The 20322-nt window shown below is 40.7% G+C and overlaps 1 protein-coding gene across 2 annotated transcripts in view; it reads left to right on the forward strand.

The window, feature by feature from the left end:
* The first annotated feature begins 11395 nt into the window (after nucleotides 1-11395).
* Nucleotides 11396-20322, forward strand: part of LOC134530171 (semaphorin-1A) — a 745950-nt gene continuing 737023 nt past the window's right edge. For both annotated transcript variants that reach the window (XM_063364808.1, XM_063364809.1), the window contains exon 1: nucleotides 11396-11580. In XM_063364808.1, the coding sequence (XP_063220878.1) occupies nucleotides 11490-11580 (91 nt within the window). In that variant the 5' untranslated portion in view covers nucleotides 11396-11489. The remainder of the gene's footprint in view (nucleotides 11581-20322) is intronic.

The raw sequence follows: 20322 nt of genomic DNA on the forward strand, positions 1-20322 counted from the left end.
TAATAAACAGTAACGAAAGGAAAATGGTGATATTAAAAAATAATATTTCAAATATTAGTTATACTTTTTTTTTTAAAACTACATGGTCTCGTTTTATTTATTTATTTTCCATTTCGGAAGGGGTAGCAGTAGAGACCTGCAAAATTCGCGGTTTCGATGGCCTTCAGGATAGACTGCACATACCCCTGTACACTCGGGCAAATAACAACGCAAGTTCATTGGCTGCCGACTTGTAAGTCGTCTCAGCTGGGTTGTCTGTGATTCGATCCTTCTTTGGTTGAGGGTTTATAATTGGTTGAGATTCGTCCAGATGAACAGTAAGCCAATAGCAAAATTATCTAAGAGGTATACGTGTTTGAATTCTAGCCTATCACCGAATGAATCCGCGAATTTTGCAGGTCTCTAGGTAGCAGCCACCTCTTCATCCTTCTTACCTCCCGTTCCTGGATACGTTCATGCAGTGCAGGTCTCTTTAAGTATGAACTAAGTAAATTCATCAACATAGGACATGCAAACAATAGATCTGCAAACTGGCAACCGCTCCTGTCAAACAGCATAGCGTGACACCGGCCTATCTCTACTCCCATTACGGACATGAAGACGCATGGCAATGAACTGAACTGAACTGCTATTACCCGGAAGTGCCCCACGGGGACCAAATTATGGGACCCGCGTGATCTGCGCACAAGGCGTCGAAACCGAAATTGAACCCGCCAATGACTGGTACATGATGTAGTATAGAATAAAATGTTCATAAACCACTGACGGTTTGGGCAAAATGTTCCGAGATTCTGAAAAAAAAATTCACAATTTAAAAACGTATTGCAGTTATTATTAATATTAAAAGTATGATTGAACATGCTCATATTCTTTATAAGCACAAATTATTAAGCTGAAGGCAGTTCACATCGCACAGTTATGAAAATAGGTTTAAGTGGGCTCTAAACTCAGTGATAATAAGTTCGAGCATGCCAGTTGTTGGGAGCAAACCCGCGACCCTCGTCACACGAATTGTGCCTTAGGAAACATCGCAATTACAGAGAACCATTGGCGTGATATAGGTGATTGTACGGTGGTTTAGTATTGCCTTTCGCTCTCTAAGCATACTTAATATTGCAAGTACGCCAATATTGTGACGTAATGATTTATGCAAAAAATTTATTTGAGATATTTTCTAATTTATAGCTTCTTCAAATCATATCTAGAAATAATTATTACAGTGTCGCTTAATATTTGAAGAAATCGACTTTTTAAATAATTTTTGTAGATCTTGAAAGATTGGAAACATCGTGAGAACTTAAATAGCTGCTATCTACCAATGTCACACGGGAGAATCAAGGTTGTAAGTAATTATCAGTCAACAATAAGTTGTTTAATAGCTATAAATTAAAAAAAAATGTGCGTGGCGATGTTTTTTTTGTAACAGCGCCGAAACATTGATGACATAGCTGAAGCTGAAGATGTTATAACTCACGTACTCACTCACGCAGGATAAAAACAAATACAAATGAGCCAACGAGACTGCGAAAAAAAAAGTAAAAGGAGCGCGTGTCATACAGTCATTATGAAGTCGTCGTAAACGCACACGCTGGCAATATCTGCGCCCCTCGTGAATGAAAGCCGAGTCGTGTAAACGCACGCTGGCAATATCTGTGCCCCCTCGTGAATGAAAGTCGAGTCGTGTAAACGCAAGCTGGCAATATCTGTGCCCCCTCGTGAATGAAACCCGAGTCGTGTAAACGCAAGCTGGCAATATCTGTGCCCCCTCGTGAATGAAAGTCGAGTCGTGTAAACGCACGCTGGCAATATCTGTGCCCCTCGTGAATGAAAGCCGAGTCGTGTAAACGCAAGCTGGCAATATCTGTGCCCCTCGTGAATGAAACCCGAGTCGTGTAAACGCAAGCTGGCAATATCTGTGCCCCCTCGTGAATGAAACCCGAGTCGTGTAAACGCAAGCTGGCAATATCTGTGCCCCTCGTGAATGAAACCCGAGTCGTGTATATGCAAGCTGGCAATATCTGTGCCCCCTCGTGAATGAAACCCGAGTCGTGTAAACGCAAGCTGGCAATATCTGTGGCCCCTCGTGAATGAAACCCGAGTCGTGTAAACGCAAGCTGGCAATATCTGTGCCCCCTCAAGCTGGCAATATCTGTGCCCCCTCGTGAATGAAAGCCGAGTCGTGTAAACGCACGCGGGACCGAGCTGTCGAGGGTGTCGGATGCTCTGATATGGCGTGAGAGCGAGATAAGCACCTACTCGAACAGCCGAGTGCAGCTGCGCGCACTGCTGCGATCAAACAAACCAGCTCGAGTGGCCGGCCAGATCAGCGCTGTCCCGTACCCATGCGCGAGAACATTGTGCTCCCGATCCCCGGGGCCCTGGTTCACAGGGCAGCCTTCTTTTCACAGACAAGAGAGCCAAAAGCCGAAGTTCCCCGAAGTTCATGTTTTTTCCCTGTATCTTAAATGTAGCTATCCTAACCAAAACAACCGTCCACAATGTTTTGAAGTATTTTTAATGTAACTAACCTAACCTGACCATTAGTATCTTTTTATCAACACCGCCATATTTATTTACAATAAAGAAAAAAAAAAACTCCTAAGATGCACGATCGGATGTTTGGCACTCTCGTCTGTGAAATGAAGGCTGCCCCCGGTTCACGACGTCACGGAACACAAAAAAAATTGGTTGTCTGTAAAGTCGGTTTACGGACGATAGTTTAACGTGACAACGTCATAACAAAACATTGAAGAAATGATTGCATACTTTTATAAATAAAATTGAATCATTTTTATTACATGCTTTATATTAGCTTCACCTGTATGTTTGTCTGTCCGTCTGTAACTCTGTCTGTCCGTCTGTAACTCTTTCGACTAAGAGTGAGTGACTCATCACTGTAAAATGTCCCACCCATTTCTTTACGTTCGTTAGCCGAGCGGTCTAAGGCGCGCGACTTCTGTGACGTCAGCTTTCGGATTAAGCGATCGTGGGTTCTACTCCCGGCCACGCCGAAAACAAGTTTTTTTTTTCCCCCGGTAAATTCTAATATTATATCCATACATCTAACTGCAAATGATTCGTAGAGACTTTACCATTTCTTTGTGACGTTGCAACTCCAAATAGTTATCTCAGATGGTAATAGGTAGTGTCGGTAACTCATTTCCCTATGATAATTATACATAAATATAGTTTAAAAAACTAAAAAAACATGCTTTTAAAGAATATCAAACTAAAAAGTTAAAAATAAATATAGTTTAAAAAACTAAAAAACATGCTTTTAAAGAATATCAAACTAAAAAGTTAAAAATAAATATAGTTTAAAAAACTAAAGAAACATGCTTTTAAAGATTATCAAACTAAAAAGTAAAAAATAATTTTAAAATTAAATTTATGACAATAGTATATAAGCAATACTAGTATAAATGAGAAAAGAGCATGGGGCGCTTAATATTCAAAAAATATGGCACAAAGCGCCTCAAGCTTTTTTCTCATTTATACTAGTATTGATTATATACTATTGTCATAAATTTAATTTTAAAATTATTTTTTACTTTTTAGTTTGATAATCTTTAAAAGCATGTTTCTAGTTTTTTAAACTATATTTATTTTTAACTTTTTAGTTTGATATTCTTTAAAAGCATGTTTTTTAGTTTTTTAAACTATATTTATTGAATTATGTATCACTATTTTGTATGGATACAAAGAAGGAGTGAAATTAAATCTATAATTTAATTGATAAATTTACTTTTATTTGCACTCATTACTTCAAATATGTTTATTACTTTAACGAAGAGATTATTTTAACTATAACTTTTATACATGTTTGCTATTTAACTTCTTCCAATCTGTGTTATTCTGTTAAGGATAGGACGATGATAGGAAAAGTAGGAAACGAATGGGAGTGTTTCAAGTTTAATGTGCCTCGAAAAAGTCAAATCGATGGTTGTTCCAATCGAGTGGAAGAGAGATAGATGCGGCGCAAGCGTACAATGAGCGTAACGGGTCACAGCGTAACGGGACAATGTGCGTTACGGGAAAATTTTCGTGCGTGCAGCCGGCGTTCATCGATTTATTAGACGTTGTCACGTCAAAAAAGCTGTAGAGGCAGTGGTTCGCGTCGCCCGCGTGGGCGCGAATCACTGAACTGGCGCACAGACAGCACTTCGTCGCACAGTCTGCAAACATTCAGGTGGGGAGTCTGCGCGGTAATCTATACAACAGTACCCTGTTGTACCCTATAAAACAGTACACTGTCTGACTGAATGACAGGCAACGCACATCCTAAACCAGTACACATAGAGATTTTAAATTTTTGAGTAAATATTCCTAGAGTGACCTAGGGGTGCACTAAGGAGGGATATATATATATATATATATATATATATATATATATATATTTGAAATTACATCCCTAAAGGTGTGGTCAAATTTATATGAAGAAACTTTTTTTTTTTTAAGTTACGGTGATGAAATTGCCCTGTACCGTATGTTTCATTCCTTAAAATGCGCTTTTTCCATTTTCGCCCATAAAAATACAGTTAAAAAAAACGAAAAACGGAAACAGAACGTCTCATCCACCGGCATAGTATTCTTAAATGCTTATCATAATAAACCCCACTTAGATATCGTGATCAGTTTTCAAATCGCATGTTTTTTTTTTCTCTGAAGCTCTGCACACCGTGTGTGTGCCCGGGTCGTCGGAGCTCTCAGTTCCGTCTCGGCGCGCGCCAGCGGGTCGACTATTATCGTGGCGCGCCAGCGGGTTGACTAGTATCGTCGGAGCGCGGGTCGACCAGTATCGTCGGAGTGCGGCCCGCGTCGTTCACGGGATTACGGGGCGTTCTCGCGCGGAACAAATAGGTTTTATCTTCGCCGGGGTGCTCTCGAAAATAGAGGTTGACTTACCTTGTCCTTTCCTCACTTGTCAGAGACATAAAGATTGGGGGAGCCATCCCTCCCCCCCTTCTCTCACTCCCCCCTTCATCTCTCCGTGTTCCCGCGTGAGACCTGCCTTTCCAAAGAATTGAACATAGGAGTAGGGGCACTGGGAAATCAATCTTGTTATCTCACAAAGAAATCCTTTGGATACTAGTTGCCAACATATGTCTTCTTGTAAACCTAAAAAACGCAACAGTGTCTACTGTAAAATATATTTCTATGAAATACATACAAACAGTGCTTATCTTCTAAAGATAAGGACAGTCACAAAATAGCATACATGTCGCATGGTACGCAAAATTTGTGTTCGTAAATAAACAGCATTTCACTTCTAAGATTGTAATAAAATATTCCGGCAAATATTTTCCTTGTTAAAAGCAACTTTTATTTTTAGCTGTTTAGTGACATAACAGGGAATAAAGTTTTCTTTGAAATGTTGATTAATTTTGTTCTTAGGATGCTAAAATAATATTATATTTTAAAAATGACAAAAATACTGATCTCTCGCGCGTGAATTTTCTTTAATCTGAAAAATAACTATTTTATTATAAAATTAAAATCGATTAAGTGATTGGTTTCTAAGTAAAACGATGTCAAAAACGGGTCTAGACTTTCAACCCCGTTCAGTTTGCGGAGAACTATTGGTAATTTCGCGCTAGACTCCGCCAGGCCGAGGCGTTGTATGGCTAAAACGCGTGTTTTCAGAATAATGTTTAGTCCTGAAAACACTCAGAACATAGTCTTGAAAGAACTTACAACTTAATCTTCATTTCTTCGCCATATAATGTTACGGTTACCGCTCAGATCTCATAGTTGCTTTATGCACTACGAGAGGACTGCGCGCCGGTTCAGAGTCGTGCTGTTAGAGGTTACACCCCGCTAGAAGCACCAACAAGCGTCACCCTTATCACACCGCCTCAAAAACACACATACACCCCTGATTAGGTGGGCCCCTTAAGTGGTATTAGGCCTTCGTCTTGCAATTTCAAATATTTTTATACCACTCGCATTTAAGCTTACTTTCTAAATAGTCCTGTTTTATGTAGCATAGGACTTAGGCTACTCGTTGAAGTCAAAACTTGTGAACTTGATATTTGTGGTCGCCATCGTGAAATTATAAGTTATTTCCTCGCATAGCTTTCAGATTAGATGTTTCAAACTAGATATAGAAGGCGTGGGAGAAATGATTTATGCCTTGACGTGCAAAAAATTGGAATCAATTGTTCAAAACTATAATTATAGAAAAAAATGTGGAATAATTCCAGATGGCGCCTAATACACCTTAATGGGCCCGCCTAGTCAGAGGTGCATCTGTGTTAGTGAGGCGGAATGATAAGAATGACGCTAGCTGGTATTTCTAGCGCGGTATAGCCTCTAAGCACAAGGCTCTGAACTGGCGCGCAGTCTTCTCGTCGTGCATAGGATAACTATGAAATTTGAGCGGTGACTGTAACATTATATGGCGGAGAAATGAAGATAAAGGTGAAATACGGGTCCCTTAAATGCTTTCAAGAACCTGCACCGGTTGTTTTATGCCTAAAATTTACTCTTAAAAATACGCCTTTTAGCCATTTTAACTCTCCTAAAAATATAGGTTAAAAACTTAATCCACTAACAAAAATACTTATCGGCCCTCTGCGAACTCTTTAATGCTTTTCGTAAACAGACCCCACTCGGATATCTTGGAGCAGTTTTCAAATCGCGTTTTTTTCCCTCCTTAAGCTCTGCCCACCGTGTGTGTGTGCCCGGGTGGGCGGGGGCCTTAATCCTTAATGCCCGATCGGGTCGTCACACATGGGGACGCACCACAACGCCGAAATACCACAACGCCGAAATGCCAAATTGACAACGCCGACAGCTAGAAAACTCCTGTGTACCACAACGCCGAATAACCACAACGCCGAAATACACTGACGCCGAAAAATGTCATTGCAGGACTGCCACAAAGGTTAGGTTAGGTTAGACTAGGTTAGGTTAGACTAGGTTAGGATAGGCTAGGTTAAGTTAGGTTAGGTTATATTACGCTAGGTTAGGTTAGGTAAGGTTAGGTTTGATTGTGGTATCTCGGCGTTAAGGTACATTTAAGAAACACACACAAATCCATTCAGTTGTTATTTCGGATTGTGGTACATAGCAGTTTTATAGCTGTCAGCGTTGTGGTAAATTTTGACATTCGGCGTTATGGTATTTCGTCGTTGTGGTAACGACCCGTCACGCATCAGCACACGTCTCGCGGGGACGGAAGCCGCTGCCTTCTGAGCACGACGACCACGACGACAACTCCTGCGCCGAGGAACACGCGATGTCCCAGACAAAGTGGTAGGGGAGGGGCAGAAAAAAAATACCCGCTATTGATCTGCGGACGTGGCCCGCACTTCCTTCTCCAACCCCCCTCCCCAACCCCCTTCAACGCACCCCACATCAACCCTCATTCACCCGCCCGTTCTCTTTTTATATTCAATTTGCCGCGCGGACTGCATAACGACGGTCCCTGCCGGCAGGCGATTTGCACCTCCCTGGCGAGAAGCGCTCCCGCACCTGGCCTTTCCTCTTTGGCGCGCCCGGCCGCCCCTCGCGGCCCCACGAATAATTTAGGTTATGTTTTTATTCGCAAAGTCGAGAATACATGAATAAACTATGGAATTTAAAGGCCTCTCACACGCCATGTTGATTTGTTCCCGTCTTTTTTTTATTTTTTTAAAATGGCTTTTTCTTAAACTTCAACTCGATACCTCATTTGCATTTGTTGTTCTGCCTCAGACATTTTAAACAGATATCCACTTAGTGCAATATTATGGGTGTGAAAAGGTGCGCAAGTGATGATTTTTACTAAGAATTGGGCACCTTTTTACACCAGTGATATTAAACTAAGTGGATATATGTTAAAAATATTTGTGACAGAAAAAAAAATGCGAGGGAGGTTTCGGGTTAACATTTTAGAAATATTGAACAAAAGTAATGACGAAACACTGGGAAAGTCAACATGGCGGATGAGGCGGAGCTTTGAGTGTCTCCGGATACACCGGAGACCCGAACAGTTGGGTCGTTGTCTCTCCTGTCAGCTATTATAAATTCAATTAGGAAAATCTTAGATTTTAAAGAGGACATCATTATGTCATGACAGACTTAACAGTCGGTGTCCAAAACTGTTACTACGATTATGTAGGTTTTTAAAATTCTGCGGATCTATGACGTGAGACCAAAATGTACTATCACAATAAATTGAACAATACATTGTTTATTATTATATGAGGCGTTTGAAATAAAAAAACAGCTGAATAAAATTTTGGAATTTTTTAAACATATATATTTTTCAATTATATATATTTCTTTAACCACTTTAGCCAGCTCTGATCACATCAAGATCAATCCAGGCTTTCATTATACTTATTTGTATTAAATCTCCGTGGTGAATGAGAAAAGTTCTTTATAACATTTGAAACTATTTTGTGTGATAAAATATTGATTTGTTTCTGGAATTATAATAAAAATGGTATATGTAAATGCTGAATTTTTATTTCAAAATATTGATTTTTTAAAGTATTATAATAATAATGGTTTTATAAATTATGCATTTTAATTTATTTTATTACACTTTATCAACATACAACATAATTTTTTTTTTATCTCAATTTCAATGAAAATTATTTATTGATCTTAGCAATTTGGAAACTAAATATTAATGAGCAAATATAATACGTTTTTCCGACAAAATTAAAATTTCACATGAAAACCAGTTTTTAAAACAATCAAGTGCATGAAAAATCTATAAGGGTTATGGAATCTAAAAGCATATCAAAACAATCTTGGACCTAAGTTCTTTCAAACAACCTCCAATCCATATACGTAAATAAAAATGCCTAACAGTGAGACGTTTATTGGTCGCCTGTAAAATTTATGAAGATGGATTAAGCTGGTTTTTTGATATTGAACATCTCTTATATTGTATTCAATTACTAAAAAGCGTCCCAAACAGCTGTATTTACACTTTGGCCATGGAAAAAGAGATAATTACGTTGGAACATTTGTTATTTGTTGTAAATAAAGTTTGAGGATATATTGTACTTAATATTTTTAATTATGTCTATAAAACATTTAAGTTATAGTTTTTCTGACTCTTAAGTCAAGAATATGTGATGTTTATTTATATAGTGACCGCTGTATTTGGTATTTCGAGTTACTAAAATATGGTAGGTATTCAATTTTTCATGAAACCGAGGATTTGTGTTAAAAAATTGTTTGTGTTTTACATATATTTATGGTTTTTGTAATTTAGCAGTTGGACTATATAACAAGGCATTAAGATTGAAGAGTTTCGTTTATTTAATGGTGTTATATAAGTAAAGAAAAAAAATATTTGTCAGGAAGTGATATTTAAGAGCAGTAGTTTTAATATGGACTTACGTTCCAAGTAACTGGGTTCGAATCTGCGGCTCGGCCGAATGCCTAATTTACCTTGGTTTCCAAACTTGCGTTGGGATGATTTCTTTAAATATAACTCGGTCAATACGTTCTCACATACCCCTGATTTGTGTTCTGGTTTCACCTATAGTGACTTCGCTATAAAACAATGATACGGGCAACTAAACATATATGTAGCTTGGCTTCTGAGTTGTAGCCGTGTCCTTGGCAAATAGTTCACCAACGTTTCGATCGACATCGCAGTCGCCATCATCAGGAAACAGTTACCTACTGCTCCCTGATGATGGCGACTGCAAAGTTGACCGAAACGTTGGTGAATTATTTGCCAAGGACACGGCTACAACCCAGAAGCCAAGCTACTTCAGACAATGGCCGTGAAAGCCTGCGAACATTATTAAACATATAATATGTAGTATAGGCAAAGTTTTTACTTGTTTGATAGTTTGTGGTTGAAAAAAAAAACGATTGTTCAGTTAATAAACAGAAAACTTTCCAGTTACTATTGTCATAGATTTGTTTTAAATTAAATATTGCGTTGTCCATCACTGTTCAGAGACCCTGCTTAATTAATATGTTTTCTAATGAAAGTATCTATGAAGCTGGACTCACAATGATCTGTCTTATCGTCCGTCCGTTAAAAACCTTACCAAGCTTGAAACTTCGACGTACTGACGGATTAAGTTATTATAACCTCAAAAATGCCTGAAAGGCTTTCATTGCCTTTGCCTTTAAAGTTATTTTTTGGATTGTTTGTTTGATTATCTGCTTCCATATAACGTATTTAACTTGTGTTTGAAAACGTTTTAAAGTTTGATATTTCGAAAACAAAAATTGACCGAGTGTACGATCGGTAACTCGAAAAAAAAATTATTTAAATAAATATTAAAGCGAAAAAATTTAAGAGTATTGATTTATATTATGTGCTTAGCATACGTGATCATCAAATTAATGAACCTTTACAAGAGCTGTAGTCAGTTGGCAAAAGTCAGGTGGAAAAGTATTATGACGGACAGACGGATGACGGTTACTTGAATTTAAGGGGAAACCTTCTTTTCACAGACGAGAGAGCCACACCCGAAGTTCCCCGAAGTTCATGCTCGCTTTTTTTTCCCGTTCTATCTGATTGTATCAACCGGTGTGGCATTACATTTTGCGGTCGATTAGGATAGGTTAGCTACATTATAAATACTTTAAAACATCGTGGATGGTTGGTTATATTAGGTAAGTATAGCTACATTAAAAATGTACTGTAAATCATTTTATGGTTGATTAGCAAATAACTTTCTTAATATGTAGCTATCCAGGGCTAGGAAACCGTTTACATGATTTCACAGTATCTTTAAAACCCTTTCCTGCCTGGCGGGACTTGTGAGTCCCACAATGTTTGAAGCCCCATAGAAATAGTGTGTGCATGTTTGAAACCACATGCTGCCTGTCGGGACCTCTGGGTCCCTGTATAGCTCCGCTCTGCCAGTTGTCGAAGAAGTTCGATTGACAGCCGAGAGGTTGCAGCACTAATACGGCAGCGCTGCACCAGTCTGGAGCGCCCTTTTTTTGTTCGTTGAGCTGGACATATGATAAATGCCTGTCAGGACTTAAAAATCCCATCATTAAAAAATATATTAAATATAAATAAAAAAATTTTGGAAAAAAATATGCACTTCTTTTATGCCTACTTAAATATAAAAATGAAATAAAAATTACAAAATTCAATTTTTTTACATTTCTAGGCAGGAAAGGGTTGTAGCTATCCTAACCAAATCAACCGTCCACAATGTTTTAAAGTATTTATAATGTAGCTAACCTAACATTTTACAATGAACAAAAAAGAACCGGAGATGCACGATCGCGCGTTTGTCTCTCTGGTCTGTGGAAAGAAGGCTTCCCGAAGTTAAGAGTGTGCGAGGCAGCGCCTGTAGCGCGGCGGCGGCGCGTGCCGGTGGTTTGCAGAGGCGGCGCGGCGCGGCGCCACGGTCGCCGCCAGGTTCGCTGCAGGCCGCGCGCCCCGCACTCTGGCGAGAGGCTCCGCGCGCGCCGGACCTGCCCCTCCAGTCCGCGGCGCGATGGTGCGCGAGTGAGCGGTGTGCCCCCCTCTACCCCGGCCCCACGCGTGTGCGCGCCGCACGGCGATGGCGCTGGCAGCACTGCTGGCGCTCCTGCTGCCGCTGGCCGGAGCCGCCTGGCAGGAGAACGTGCGTCCCAAGCTCTACGTCCAGCTAGGTGAGTACACACAGTACCTACCTCTCCGCCAGACGGCCTGCATCCACCACCCGTCCATCTCGCCAAATCAACATTTTTCCAAAAAAAAAAAATTGGTTGTCTGTAAAGTCGGTTTACGGACGATGGTTTAACGTGACAACGTCGTAACAAAACATTGATGAAATGATTGCATACTTTTGTGAACAAAATTGAATAATTTTTATTGAATTATCATTATTTTGTATGGATACAAAGAAGGAGTGAAATGAAATCTACAATTTAATTGGTAAATTTACTTTTATTTGCACTCATTAATTCAAATATGTTTATAACTTAAACGAAGAGATTATTTTAACTATAACTTTTATACATGTGCGCTATTTAACTTCTTCCAATCTGTGTTATTCTATTAAGGATAGGACGATGATAGGAAAAGTAGGAAACGTATGGGAGTGTTTCAAGTTTAATGTTCCTCGAAAAAGTCAAATCGATGGTTGTTCCAATCGTGTGGAACAGAGATAGATGCGGCGCAAGCGTACAATGAGCGTAATGGGACAATGAGCGTGACGGGGCAATGAGTCATCATTTTTCGTGCGTGCAGCCGGCGTTCATCGATTTATTAGACGTTGTTACGTCAAAAAAAACAATTGAAGTAGCTTAGCTTCTGGGTTGTATCCGTGTCCTTGGCAAATAATTCACCGACGTTTCGGTCGACATTGCAGTCGCCATCATCAGGGAGCAGTTACCTAATCCCTAATGATGTCGACTGCAATGTCGACCGAAACGTCGGAGAATTATTTTCCAAGGACACGGTTACAACCCAGAAGCCAAGCTACTTCAGACAGTGGCCGTGAAAGCCTGTGAACGTTAAAAATGAAAAAAAAAAAAAAATGTTAATATATTTTTTTACTAAATCATACTCCAGTGATCACCAAAGAAAATAAACGCATTCCAGTGGTCAGCCATTTTAAAATTATTCACTTTTAATAAGACGTTAAAGGCCCGTCTGCAACGGTCCGAACTTAAGGGTTGGTCCGTGTACTTACACGAATGTGAATGATGTCACATTGTCGCGCAGAAAACTTCCCTGTCTACTATTGCTATCTCCGAATTACGAATCCACTGATTTCTAAGGAAGTTACTAGAGTGGCATCATATATGTTTATTAGATTGTGTTTTTTTATAATGCATGGTTTTCATGCATTATAAATGAGTAGAGACCTGCAAAATTCGCGAATTCATTCGGTGATAGGCTAGAATTTAAACACATATACCTCTTAGATAATTTTGCTGTTGGCTTACTGTTCATCTGGACGAATCTCAACCAGTTATAAACCCTCAACCAAAGAAGGATCGAATCACAGACAAACCAGCTGAGACGACATACAAGTCGGCAGCCAATGAACTTGCGTTATTTGCCCGAGTGTACAGGGGTATGTGCAGTCTATCCTGAAGGCCATCGAAACCGCGAATTTTGCAGGTCCCTATAAATGAGCATGCTACTTAGTTTTGAATATTAATTTAACTTGTGAATGTTGTAAGAGGTCAATAATATTTAATTATTTGGTAAGGCAAAAGTAAATTCTAATAAATATATTCTAATCACACAGACAAAAATAAGTTCGGGTTTCGACCTTTGAAAAGCGCCCAACGCAAACGGACAGCACTAATCAATATTTCATCTTGGTCTTCTTGGCTTCTTGTTCCGACCACATTGACCGTTATTTTATGTTTACCTTTTTGACGGGAACTGGCAACAGCCATTGTCACGAGTGGTCTTCTTCTAAGCTACCTGAGGAAACAGATTGGGACAAAATGTTCAAGTTGACCAATGTACAAGGAGATTCGGGCTATCGCCCACACCACCCATGACGTCAGAGGCTCACGTGGGCCAATCAGAGATCAGTGCCCGACGGACCCAATGAGGACATCGCAATAATTTTAGACGGGCCTAAAGTCGTGAAATAACTTTTTTTTTGCTTGACTGCAAACTTGTTTAAATGCAGTTAAGGATCGTACCTTTTTTTTCTTATCTTAAGTTGTTTTTTCAATCATGTTCAAATAAATATGAACGAGCTTTAGTGCGCACTTCTGCAACAGCATGAAATTAATTATTTTTAACTTAAGGTAGGCCGCCAATGTGTTCACAGGTTCGGTTTAAAAAAAATAAAAATCTTCACTCAAAGTACTGAATGTCGTATGTTGCGAATAGTATACTTAAAAAGCCATTCCGTTTTTTTTCTTTTAATTTCCAAAATGTTCGTGATATTCGAAGCGGTACATGGGATGCTTCGCCATCGTTATTCCGCAATAAAATGAGATGGTCTCTTCTGCGCCGAAGAAGATATTTCCTGCCGGTTCATTGCCTTGTGCGGTAAGGGAATAGGGGTTGGGTGGGAGGAGGGGGGATGTCGGATAGGGCGCTCTTTGCACAGGCTCGCTCCGCCATAAGCGCTACCGCACACCCAGACTGCCTCTAACACGAAAACTACTTCCAAACAGGAGGCCACCACCGTAATAGCATGTTTCTGACTTCGTCGTCACAGCAGCAGGGACAGATACAGCTCTTTGTTGGGGATTGGACATATACCCATGAGAATATATACACACATCACGATCATCAACGATATTTCACGTGTTTTTATATCATCCTGGTTCTAAAATTTGTAAACTCAACAGTATTAACTACAGTAAAAATTATATAATATAAAATGAATACCTAATTTGAGAATAAACGTTTAATTGAACAATTTTCTAACGAAACAAGGGGGGGGGGGATTTGTCAAAGTGCCTGCCACCCCTTCCGTTTTGCATCCGCAACTGATTGAACTACAAAAGCGTATAACATTCAAGTAGATGGACAATTAAAATGTTATTTTCTTGGAATTTTTTTAAAAATGGATAAAAAATTCGTGTAGTTTACAATAAATGAAGCATTCTTTACTTAAACATTTGATCAGATTATCACCATCGGTGCATATAGGATACACAAAAGTGAATAAATAATGACTATAAAAACACAGAAAATATTTTTTCTACTTACGGAGTTTTATTGAAGGATTGTTATCTATGCGGACAGGTCATAAACAATATTTTCGAAACGGCTCGAATTATCTTGAACACCTTTTAAAAACGGATATGCTTCTTCGCAAATGGTTGGCCTACAGTTGTGTTGGAACACAGGCAACTTTATAAAATTGATTAAATCGCATAATTTCTGTAGTAAATTCAGAAGTTCACGAAGGATGAAAGGTACTTGATCCAGTAATGTTGTCTGAGTTGTGTCAAGGGGCCTGCCTAGTCAGGGGTGTATTGGTGTTAGTGAGGTAGGATGATAAGTACGACACTGGCTGGTGCTTCTAGCGCGGTGTCGCCTTTAAGCACAAGGCTCTGAACTGGTGCGCAGTCTTCTCTTCGTGCATAGGGCAACTATGAAATTTGAGCGGTGGCGGGGAAATGAAGATGAAGGTGCAACGTGATGCCCTGAGGTGTTTTCAAGAATCTTCACCGGGTTTTTTCATGTCTAAAAGTTTATTCTGAAAATACACGTTTTTAGCCCTTTTCGTTCTCCTAAAAAAAAATACAGTCGAAAAGCTAAATACGGAAATATAACTACATATCCACCCTCAACTCATTATCAAATGCTTTCCGTAAACAGACACCACTCCGACGTACTGAGCAGTTGTCAAAGCGCGTGGTGTCTTCAGAAGCTCTGCACACCGTGTGTGTGCCCGGGCAGGCGTGCCCCTTAAAGGTACAGATAACGACGGGTCGTTACCACAACGCCGAAATACCATAACGCCGAATGTCAAAATTGACCACAACGCCGACAGCTAGAAAACTGCTGTGTACCACAACGCCGAAATAACAACTGAATGAATTTGTGTGTGTTTCTTAAATGTACCTTAACGCCGGAATACCACAATCAAAACTAACCTTACCTAACCTAACCTAACCTAGCGTAATATAACCTAACCTAACTTAACCTAGCCTATCCTAGCCTAGCCTAGCCTAACCTAGCCTAACCTAACCTGGTCTAACCTAACCTAGTCTAACCTAACCTAGTCTAACCTAACCTAGTCTAACCTAACCTAGTCTAACCTAACGTAACCTTTGTGGCAGTCCTGCAATGACATTTTTCGGCGTTAGTGTATTTTGGCGTTGTGGTGCGTCCCCCGACAACGACTCCATGATCCGTGCGCGCTTTTTTGAAAGGAGTAGAGACGTTCGAGGTACTGGTTTACCTATTCCCCCCCCCCAGCAGGTCATGGAGATTTATCAGGGAATAATTCCCAGCTAAAGAGTGGGCGGCCTCTCTCAGAGCGTGAGTGGGCGGCCTCCCGACAAAGGACGAAGAGAGGATTCGCTCTGACGTCCCCAGCTAAGCCCTGCTCTATCAGCCCTTAGTGCGACATTCGTTGCTTATTAATAAAACATATTTTGCAATTCATTTTCATTAATATAAAATATTAATTTCCATAGACATCTTATGAGTAGAGACCGGAAAAATTCGCAAATTCATTTCGCGATAGGCTAAAATACAAATCGTTATACCTCAGTGCTGCCTCTGCTATTGGTTCACAACTCACCTGGATGACTCTGGGCCAATGAGAAACACCCAACCAAAGCTTTATCGAATCACAGGCTGCTACGCTGGAACGTCTCACAAGACAGCAGCCAATGAGTGGGTGGCATTTGACCGAGTGTACGTAGAACTATGGAGTTCATCCTACAAGTCATTGAACCCGCGAAATTTTCCTGTCCCTACTTATGAGTACATGTATTTTGAATGTGCATTTTTTAGTTGAATTACCTTTCGTTCATTTTCTTAGTAGTAGTATTTTTTATTTGTTATTTTATTCTGACTATTAAATTTTCAATGTTTTGCTTGGATATCCGCGTCTACACTTCACATTTGATCCCCCCTCCCCCTTACTTATTTTCTATATTTATGTTGTTTGCATTTCTATCGGTTTTAAACTTGTATAGTGGCAGCCGATTTTGGAACATTTCTGTTGGCCGGCGCTTAATAAATGTTTTAAATAAATAAATAAAATCACAATCCTGTAAGATTGGAGTGTGGTAATATTACTATCCATGCAACGTTGGCCTATCTCCTTGAATCAAGTAAGACTCGATTCTACTAATTGTGCTCATTCAAACTTTCAATGTGTTCCATATAGTGGGTTAGCGGTGACCACCAATAAATAGCAATTTATCAGTCTTAAGTGGTTAAGTTTTAATGCTGGAAAAATCTCTTTTAAAATTAATTTATAAAATCAAACTTCGCCCATTTATCTTGGTATATTGTTTTTTTTGGAATTGTTTATCGATATTCCTAACAGGACTATTAATATGTATGTGTCATTGAAAAAAAAAAGTATGTTACAGTTGGTAACTGCGAGGACATACGCAGCGAAGGAATTTGCTGCAGTCACTTCGAGTAATGACTCTGCTGAAACTGAGAGCAGCTGCGAGCGAGAGACAGAAGATACATGTAGGGGAAGTCTGTCACTCCAACAGTATTTGTTATTCTGCATCCTAAATCCTGAGATACACTTTCTCTGTGTCAGGAAGCGTGAGAGTTTTTTTTCTCTCTCTTTTTAAAGTTAATGTGTTAGAAGAAAATCGATGACGGCGCTTAAAAAAATTTCGGGCCACCAATGGTATGTTCTTAAATCAGTTAACTATTTTTTTTATCGCAATTTTAAAATACGTCATTTCCCCACTGCTGGAACGTAAATGACTGCTGTTTGATTAATGCATGTTTGCGCGATGTATCGAGTAATTAAAAAAAAAACAGAAACCTTCTCGAAATAAAACCAGGGTGTCTAATTATGAAATTAAACACCGTCTGGTGCACGCTCGTCACATCAAAGTTGCAGCATTGCTTAACCTAGCCTCGAGTTGCGGAGCTGGCGTGTGGATTGTCGCCGGTCCCTGTGATTTGGGGGTGAGCGTACCTGACTCCTGGTTCTGGCGTGAGTGTACCTGACTCCTGATTCTGGCCTTAGCGTACCTGACTCCTAGTTCTGGCGTGAGCGTACCTGACTCCTGGTTCTGGCGTGAGTGTACCTGACTCCTTGTTCTGGCGTGAGCGTACCTGACTCCTGGTTCTGGCGTGAGCGTACCTGACTCCTGGTTCTGGCCTTAGCGTACCTGACTCCTGGTTCTGGCGTGAGCGTACCTGACTCCTGGTTCTGGCGTGAGCGTACCTGACTCCTGGTTCTGGCGTGAGCGTACCTGACTCCTGGTTCTGGCGTGAGCGTACCTGACTCCTGGTTCTGGCGTGAGCCTACCTGACTCCTGGTTCTGGTGTGAGCGTACCTGACTCCTGGTTCTGGCGTGAGCGTACCTGACTCCTGGTTCTGGCGTGAGCGTACCTGACTCCTGGTTCTGGCGTGAGCGTACCTGACTCCTGGTTCTGGCGTGAGCGTACCTGACTCCTGGTTCTGGAATGAGCGTACCTGACTCCTTATTCTTGCCTTAGCGTACCTGACTCCTGGTTCTGGCGTGAGCGTACCTGACTCGTGGTTCTGGCGTGAACGTACCTGACTCCTGGTTCTGGCGTGAGCGTACCTGACTCCTGGTTCTGGCGTGAGCGTACCTGACTCCTGGTTCTGGCGTGAGCGTACCTGACTCCTGGTTCTGGCATGAGCGTACCTGACTCCTGGTTCTGGCGTGAGCGTACCTGACTCCTGGTTCTGGCGTGAGCGTACCTGACTCCTGGTTCTGGCGTGAGCGTACCTGACTCCTGGTTCTGGCGTGAGCGTACCTGACTCCTGGTTCTGGCGTGAGCGTACCTGACTCCTGGTTCTGGCGTGAGCCTACCTGACTCCTGGTTCTGGTGTGAGCGTACCTGACTCCTGGTTCTGGCGTGAGCGTACCTGACTCCTGGTTCTGGCGTGAGCGTACCTGACTCCTGGTTCTGGCGTGAGCGTACCTGACTCCTGGTTCTAACGTGAGCGTATGTAACTTCGCAGAAAGAAACGCAGCGCCAATGTTGTCGGACAGCGGAACGAAAATTGATCAGATAACGTGTCCCGTGCGGGAGCAATTAGTTTGTATTCACTGAACTAATGGATAACCAAAATTTAATCTGCTGTCTAGTAGCGTCGCTATCCCTAGTCCGGAACCCGCCTCTCTCGCAGCGAGAGAGTCGCCTGCTCTTGATTCGGGCGCGTGCGCAGAAAGGGCTTAGCACTCGGGCCAATCGCCGTCTCTCTCTCTGGAGGGCACAGCGCGGGCGGCCGGCCAATCGAACCACTCGTCTCCCGGCGGCTGCGTTCAAACGGACACAGCAAACAGACGTGATTACGTCTCTGCGAGGGTGTGGTTTAGTATCCGACACCTTTCTACCCCGACACCAACCACGCAAAATAGCAGCAGCCTACACATTCAGTCAGTGGCGGATCCAGAGGTTCACCTCTAGGATTTCAGAGTAGCCAGAGAAAAAATGTCTTAAAATTACTAAATTTGTATTCAAACTACTCACACTACACATAACATCCAACCACCAGATTTTATGATTCTACAATAAATTCATTAATTATATTAAAATATTTTATTGGTTTCAGAATCAATCATTTTTGTCGGCAATATTAATGTAGCAGACAACTGTTTTTTTTTGGGGGGGGGGGGGGTCACTATCCCCTGGTGCCCCCCCCTTGGATCCGCCACTGCATTCAGTTACGTATATTATGGGCAGCGCCTTATAGATAGAGACCGGAAAAATTCGGGGATTAATTTCACGATAAGCTAGAATCCAAACAATTGTAGGGGAGACCGGGGTAAGTTGGCGAACGGGGTAAGATGACGAATCGTATGTAACTAATCCAGAAACACAGATAGACGGTTGGCGCACCTGTGACCTTGTGTGTCACCATCTGCACCTACTAGGCAGGTGCAGCGGAATTTTCCAGTCAGTTTGAATGTGGCAGTTTTGAGAGGCAGTCTGTTTCGTGAGCCATTGTTGTAATATTGAAGGTACGTATGTTAAGCTATTACGAGAAAAGAGTCCATTTGTTTTAAATGTTTATATATGTAAAATGAAATGCTGACTTTTGGGAGTATTTTAGTGTATAGATTGTTGAAGAAAATTTGTTAATGTTCGTGATTTTGGTAAAGCAAAAATACGGCTGCTGGGGCAAGTTGACGGGGGCAAGATGACGAATTCATCTTGCCCCTGCAATCGTCAACTTGCCATAGGTAATGACAGTGTGAGCATTATTTTGTATTATATGTGTTATTTAAACCAATGATGTACAGATATGACGAACATTTAAGTAAAATAAAAATAATAATGAAATTATAAAATATTATAAATAGTTCCTGTGTTAATAGTCGTAACAATTTTGTTTGATTTTTTTGTAGATGCCTAGGCATATTATAAGCGGAAAACGGAAAGGAGGCGTTGGAGTGACGAAGAGATAGATAGATAGAAGAAGCAGAATGAAGAGAAGAAATATGAAAGAAAAACTAAGAAAACTGAAAAACAAAGCTCTGATCATTCTGTAGCAAAACCATAAAGCCTAAATAGCGTTTCTTGCCCTGCATGTGAAGAAGTTTACGTGGAACCTCCAAATGAAGACTGGATTCAGTGTTCCACATGTTCTGAGTGGTGGCACGAAAACTTTTCCAATTATGAAGTCAAGGAATTATATCAAAGTCGTTCAAATATGTTACAATATATCTTCTTTACATCCTGCACGTTGTTTAGTGTAGGGTATCTATAAAACTATTGTTTACTTTGTCCATAAATAT

The sequence above is a fragment of the Bacillus rossius genome, chromosome 3 (genome assembly GCF_032445375.1).
Source record: "Bacillus rossius redtenbacheri isolate Brsri chromosome 3, Brsri_v3, whole genome shotgun sequence".
Classification (NCBI taxonomy): domain Eukaryota; kingdom Metazoa; phylum Arthropoda; class Insecta; order Phasmatodea; family Bacillidae; genus Bacillus; species Bacillus rossius.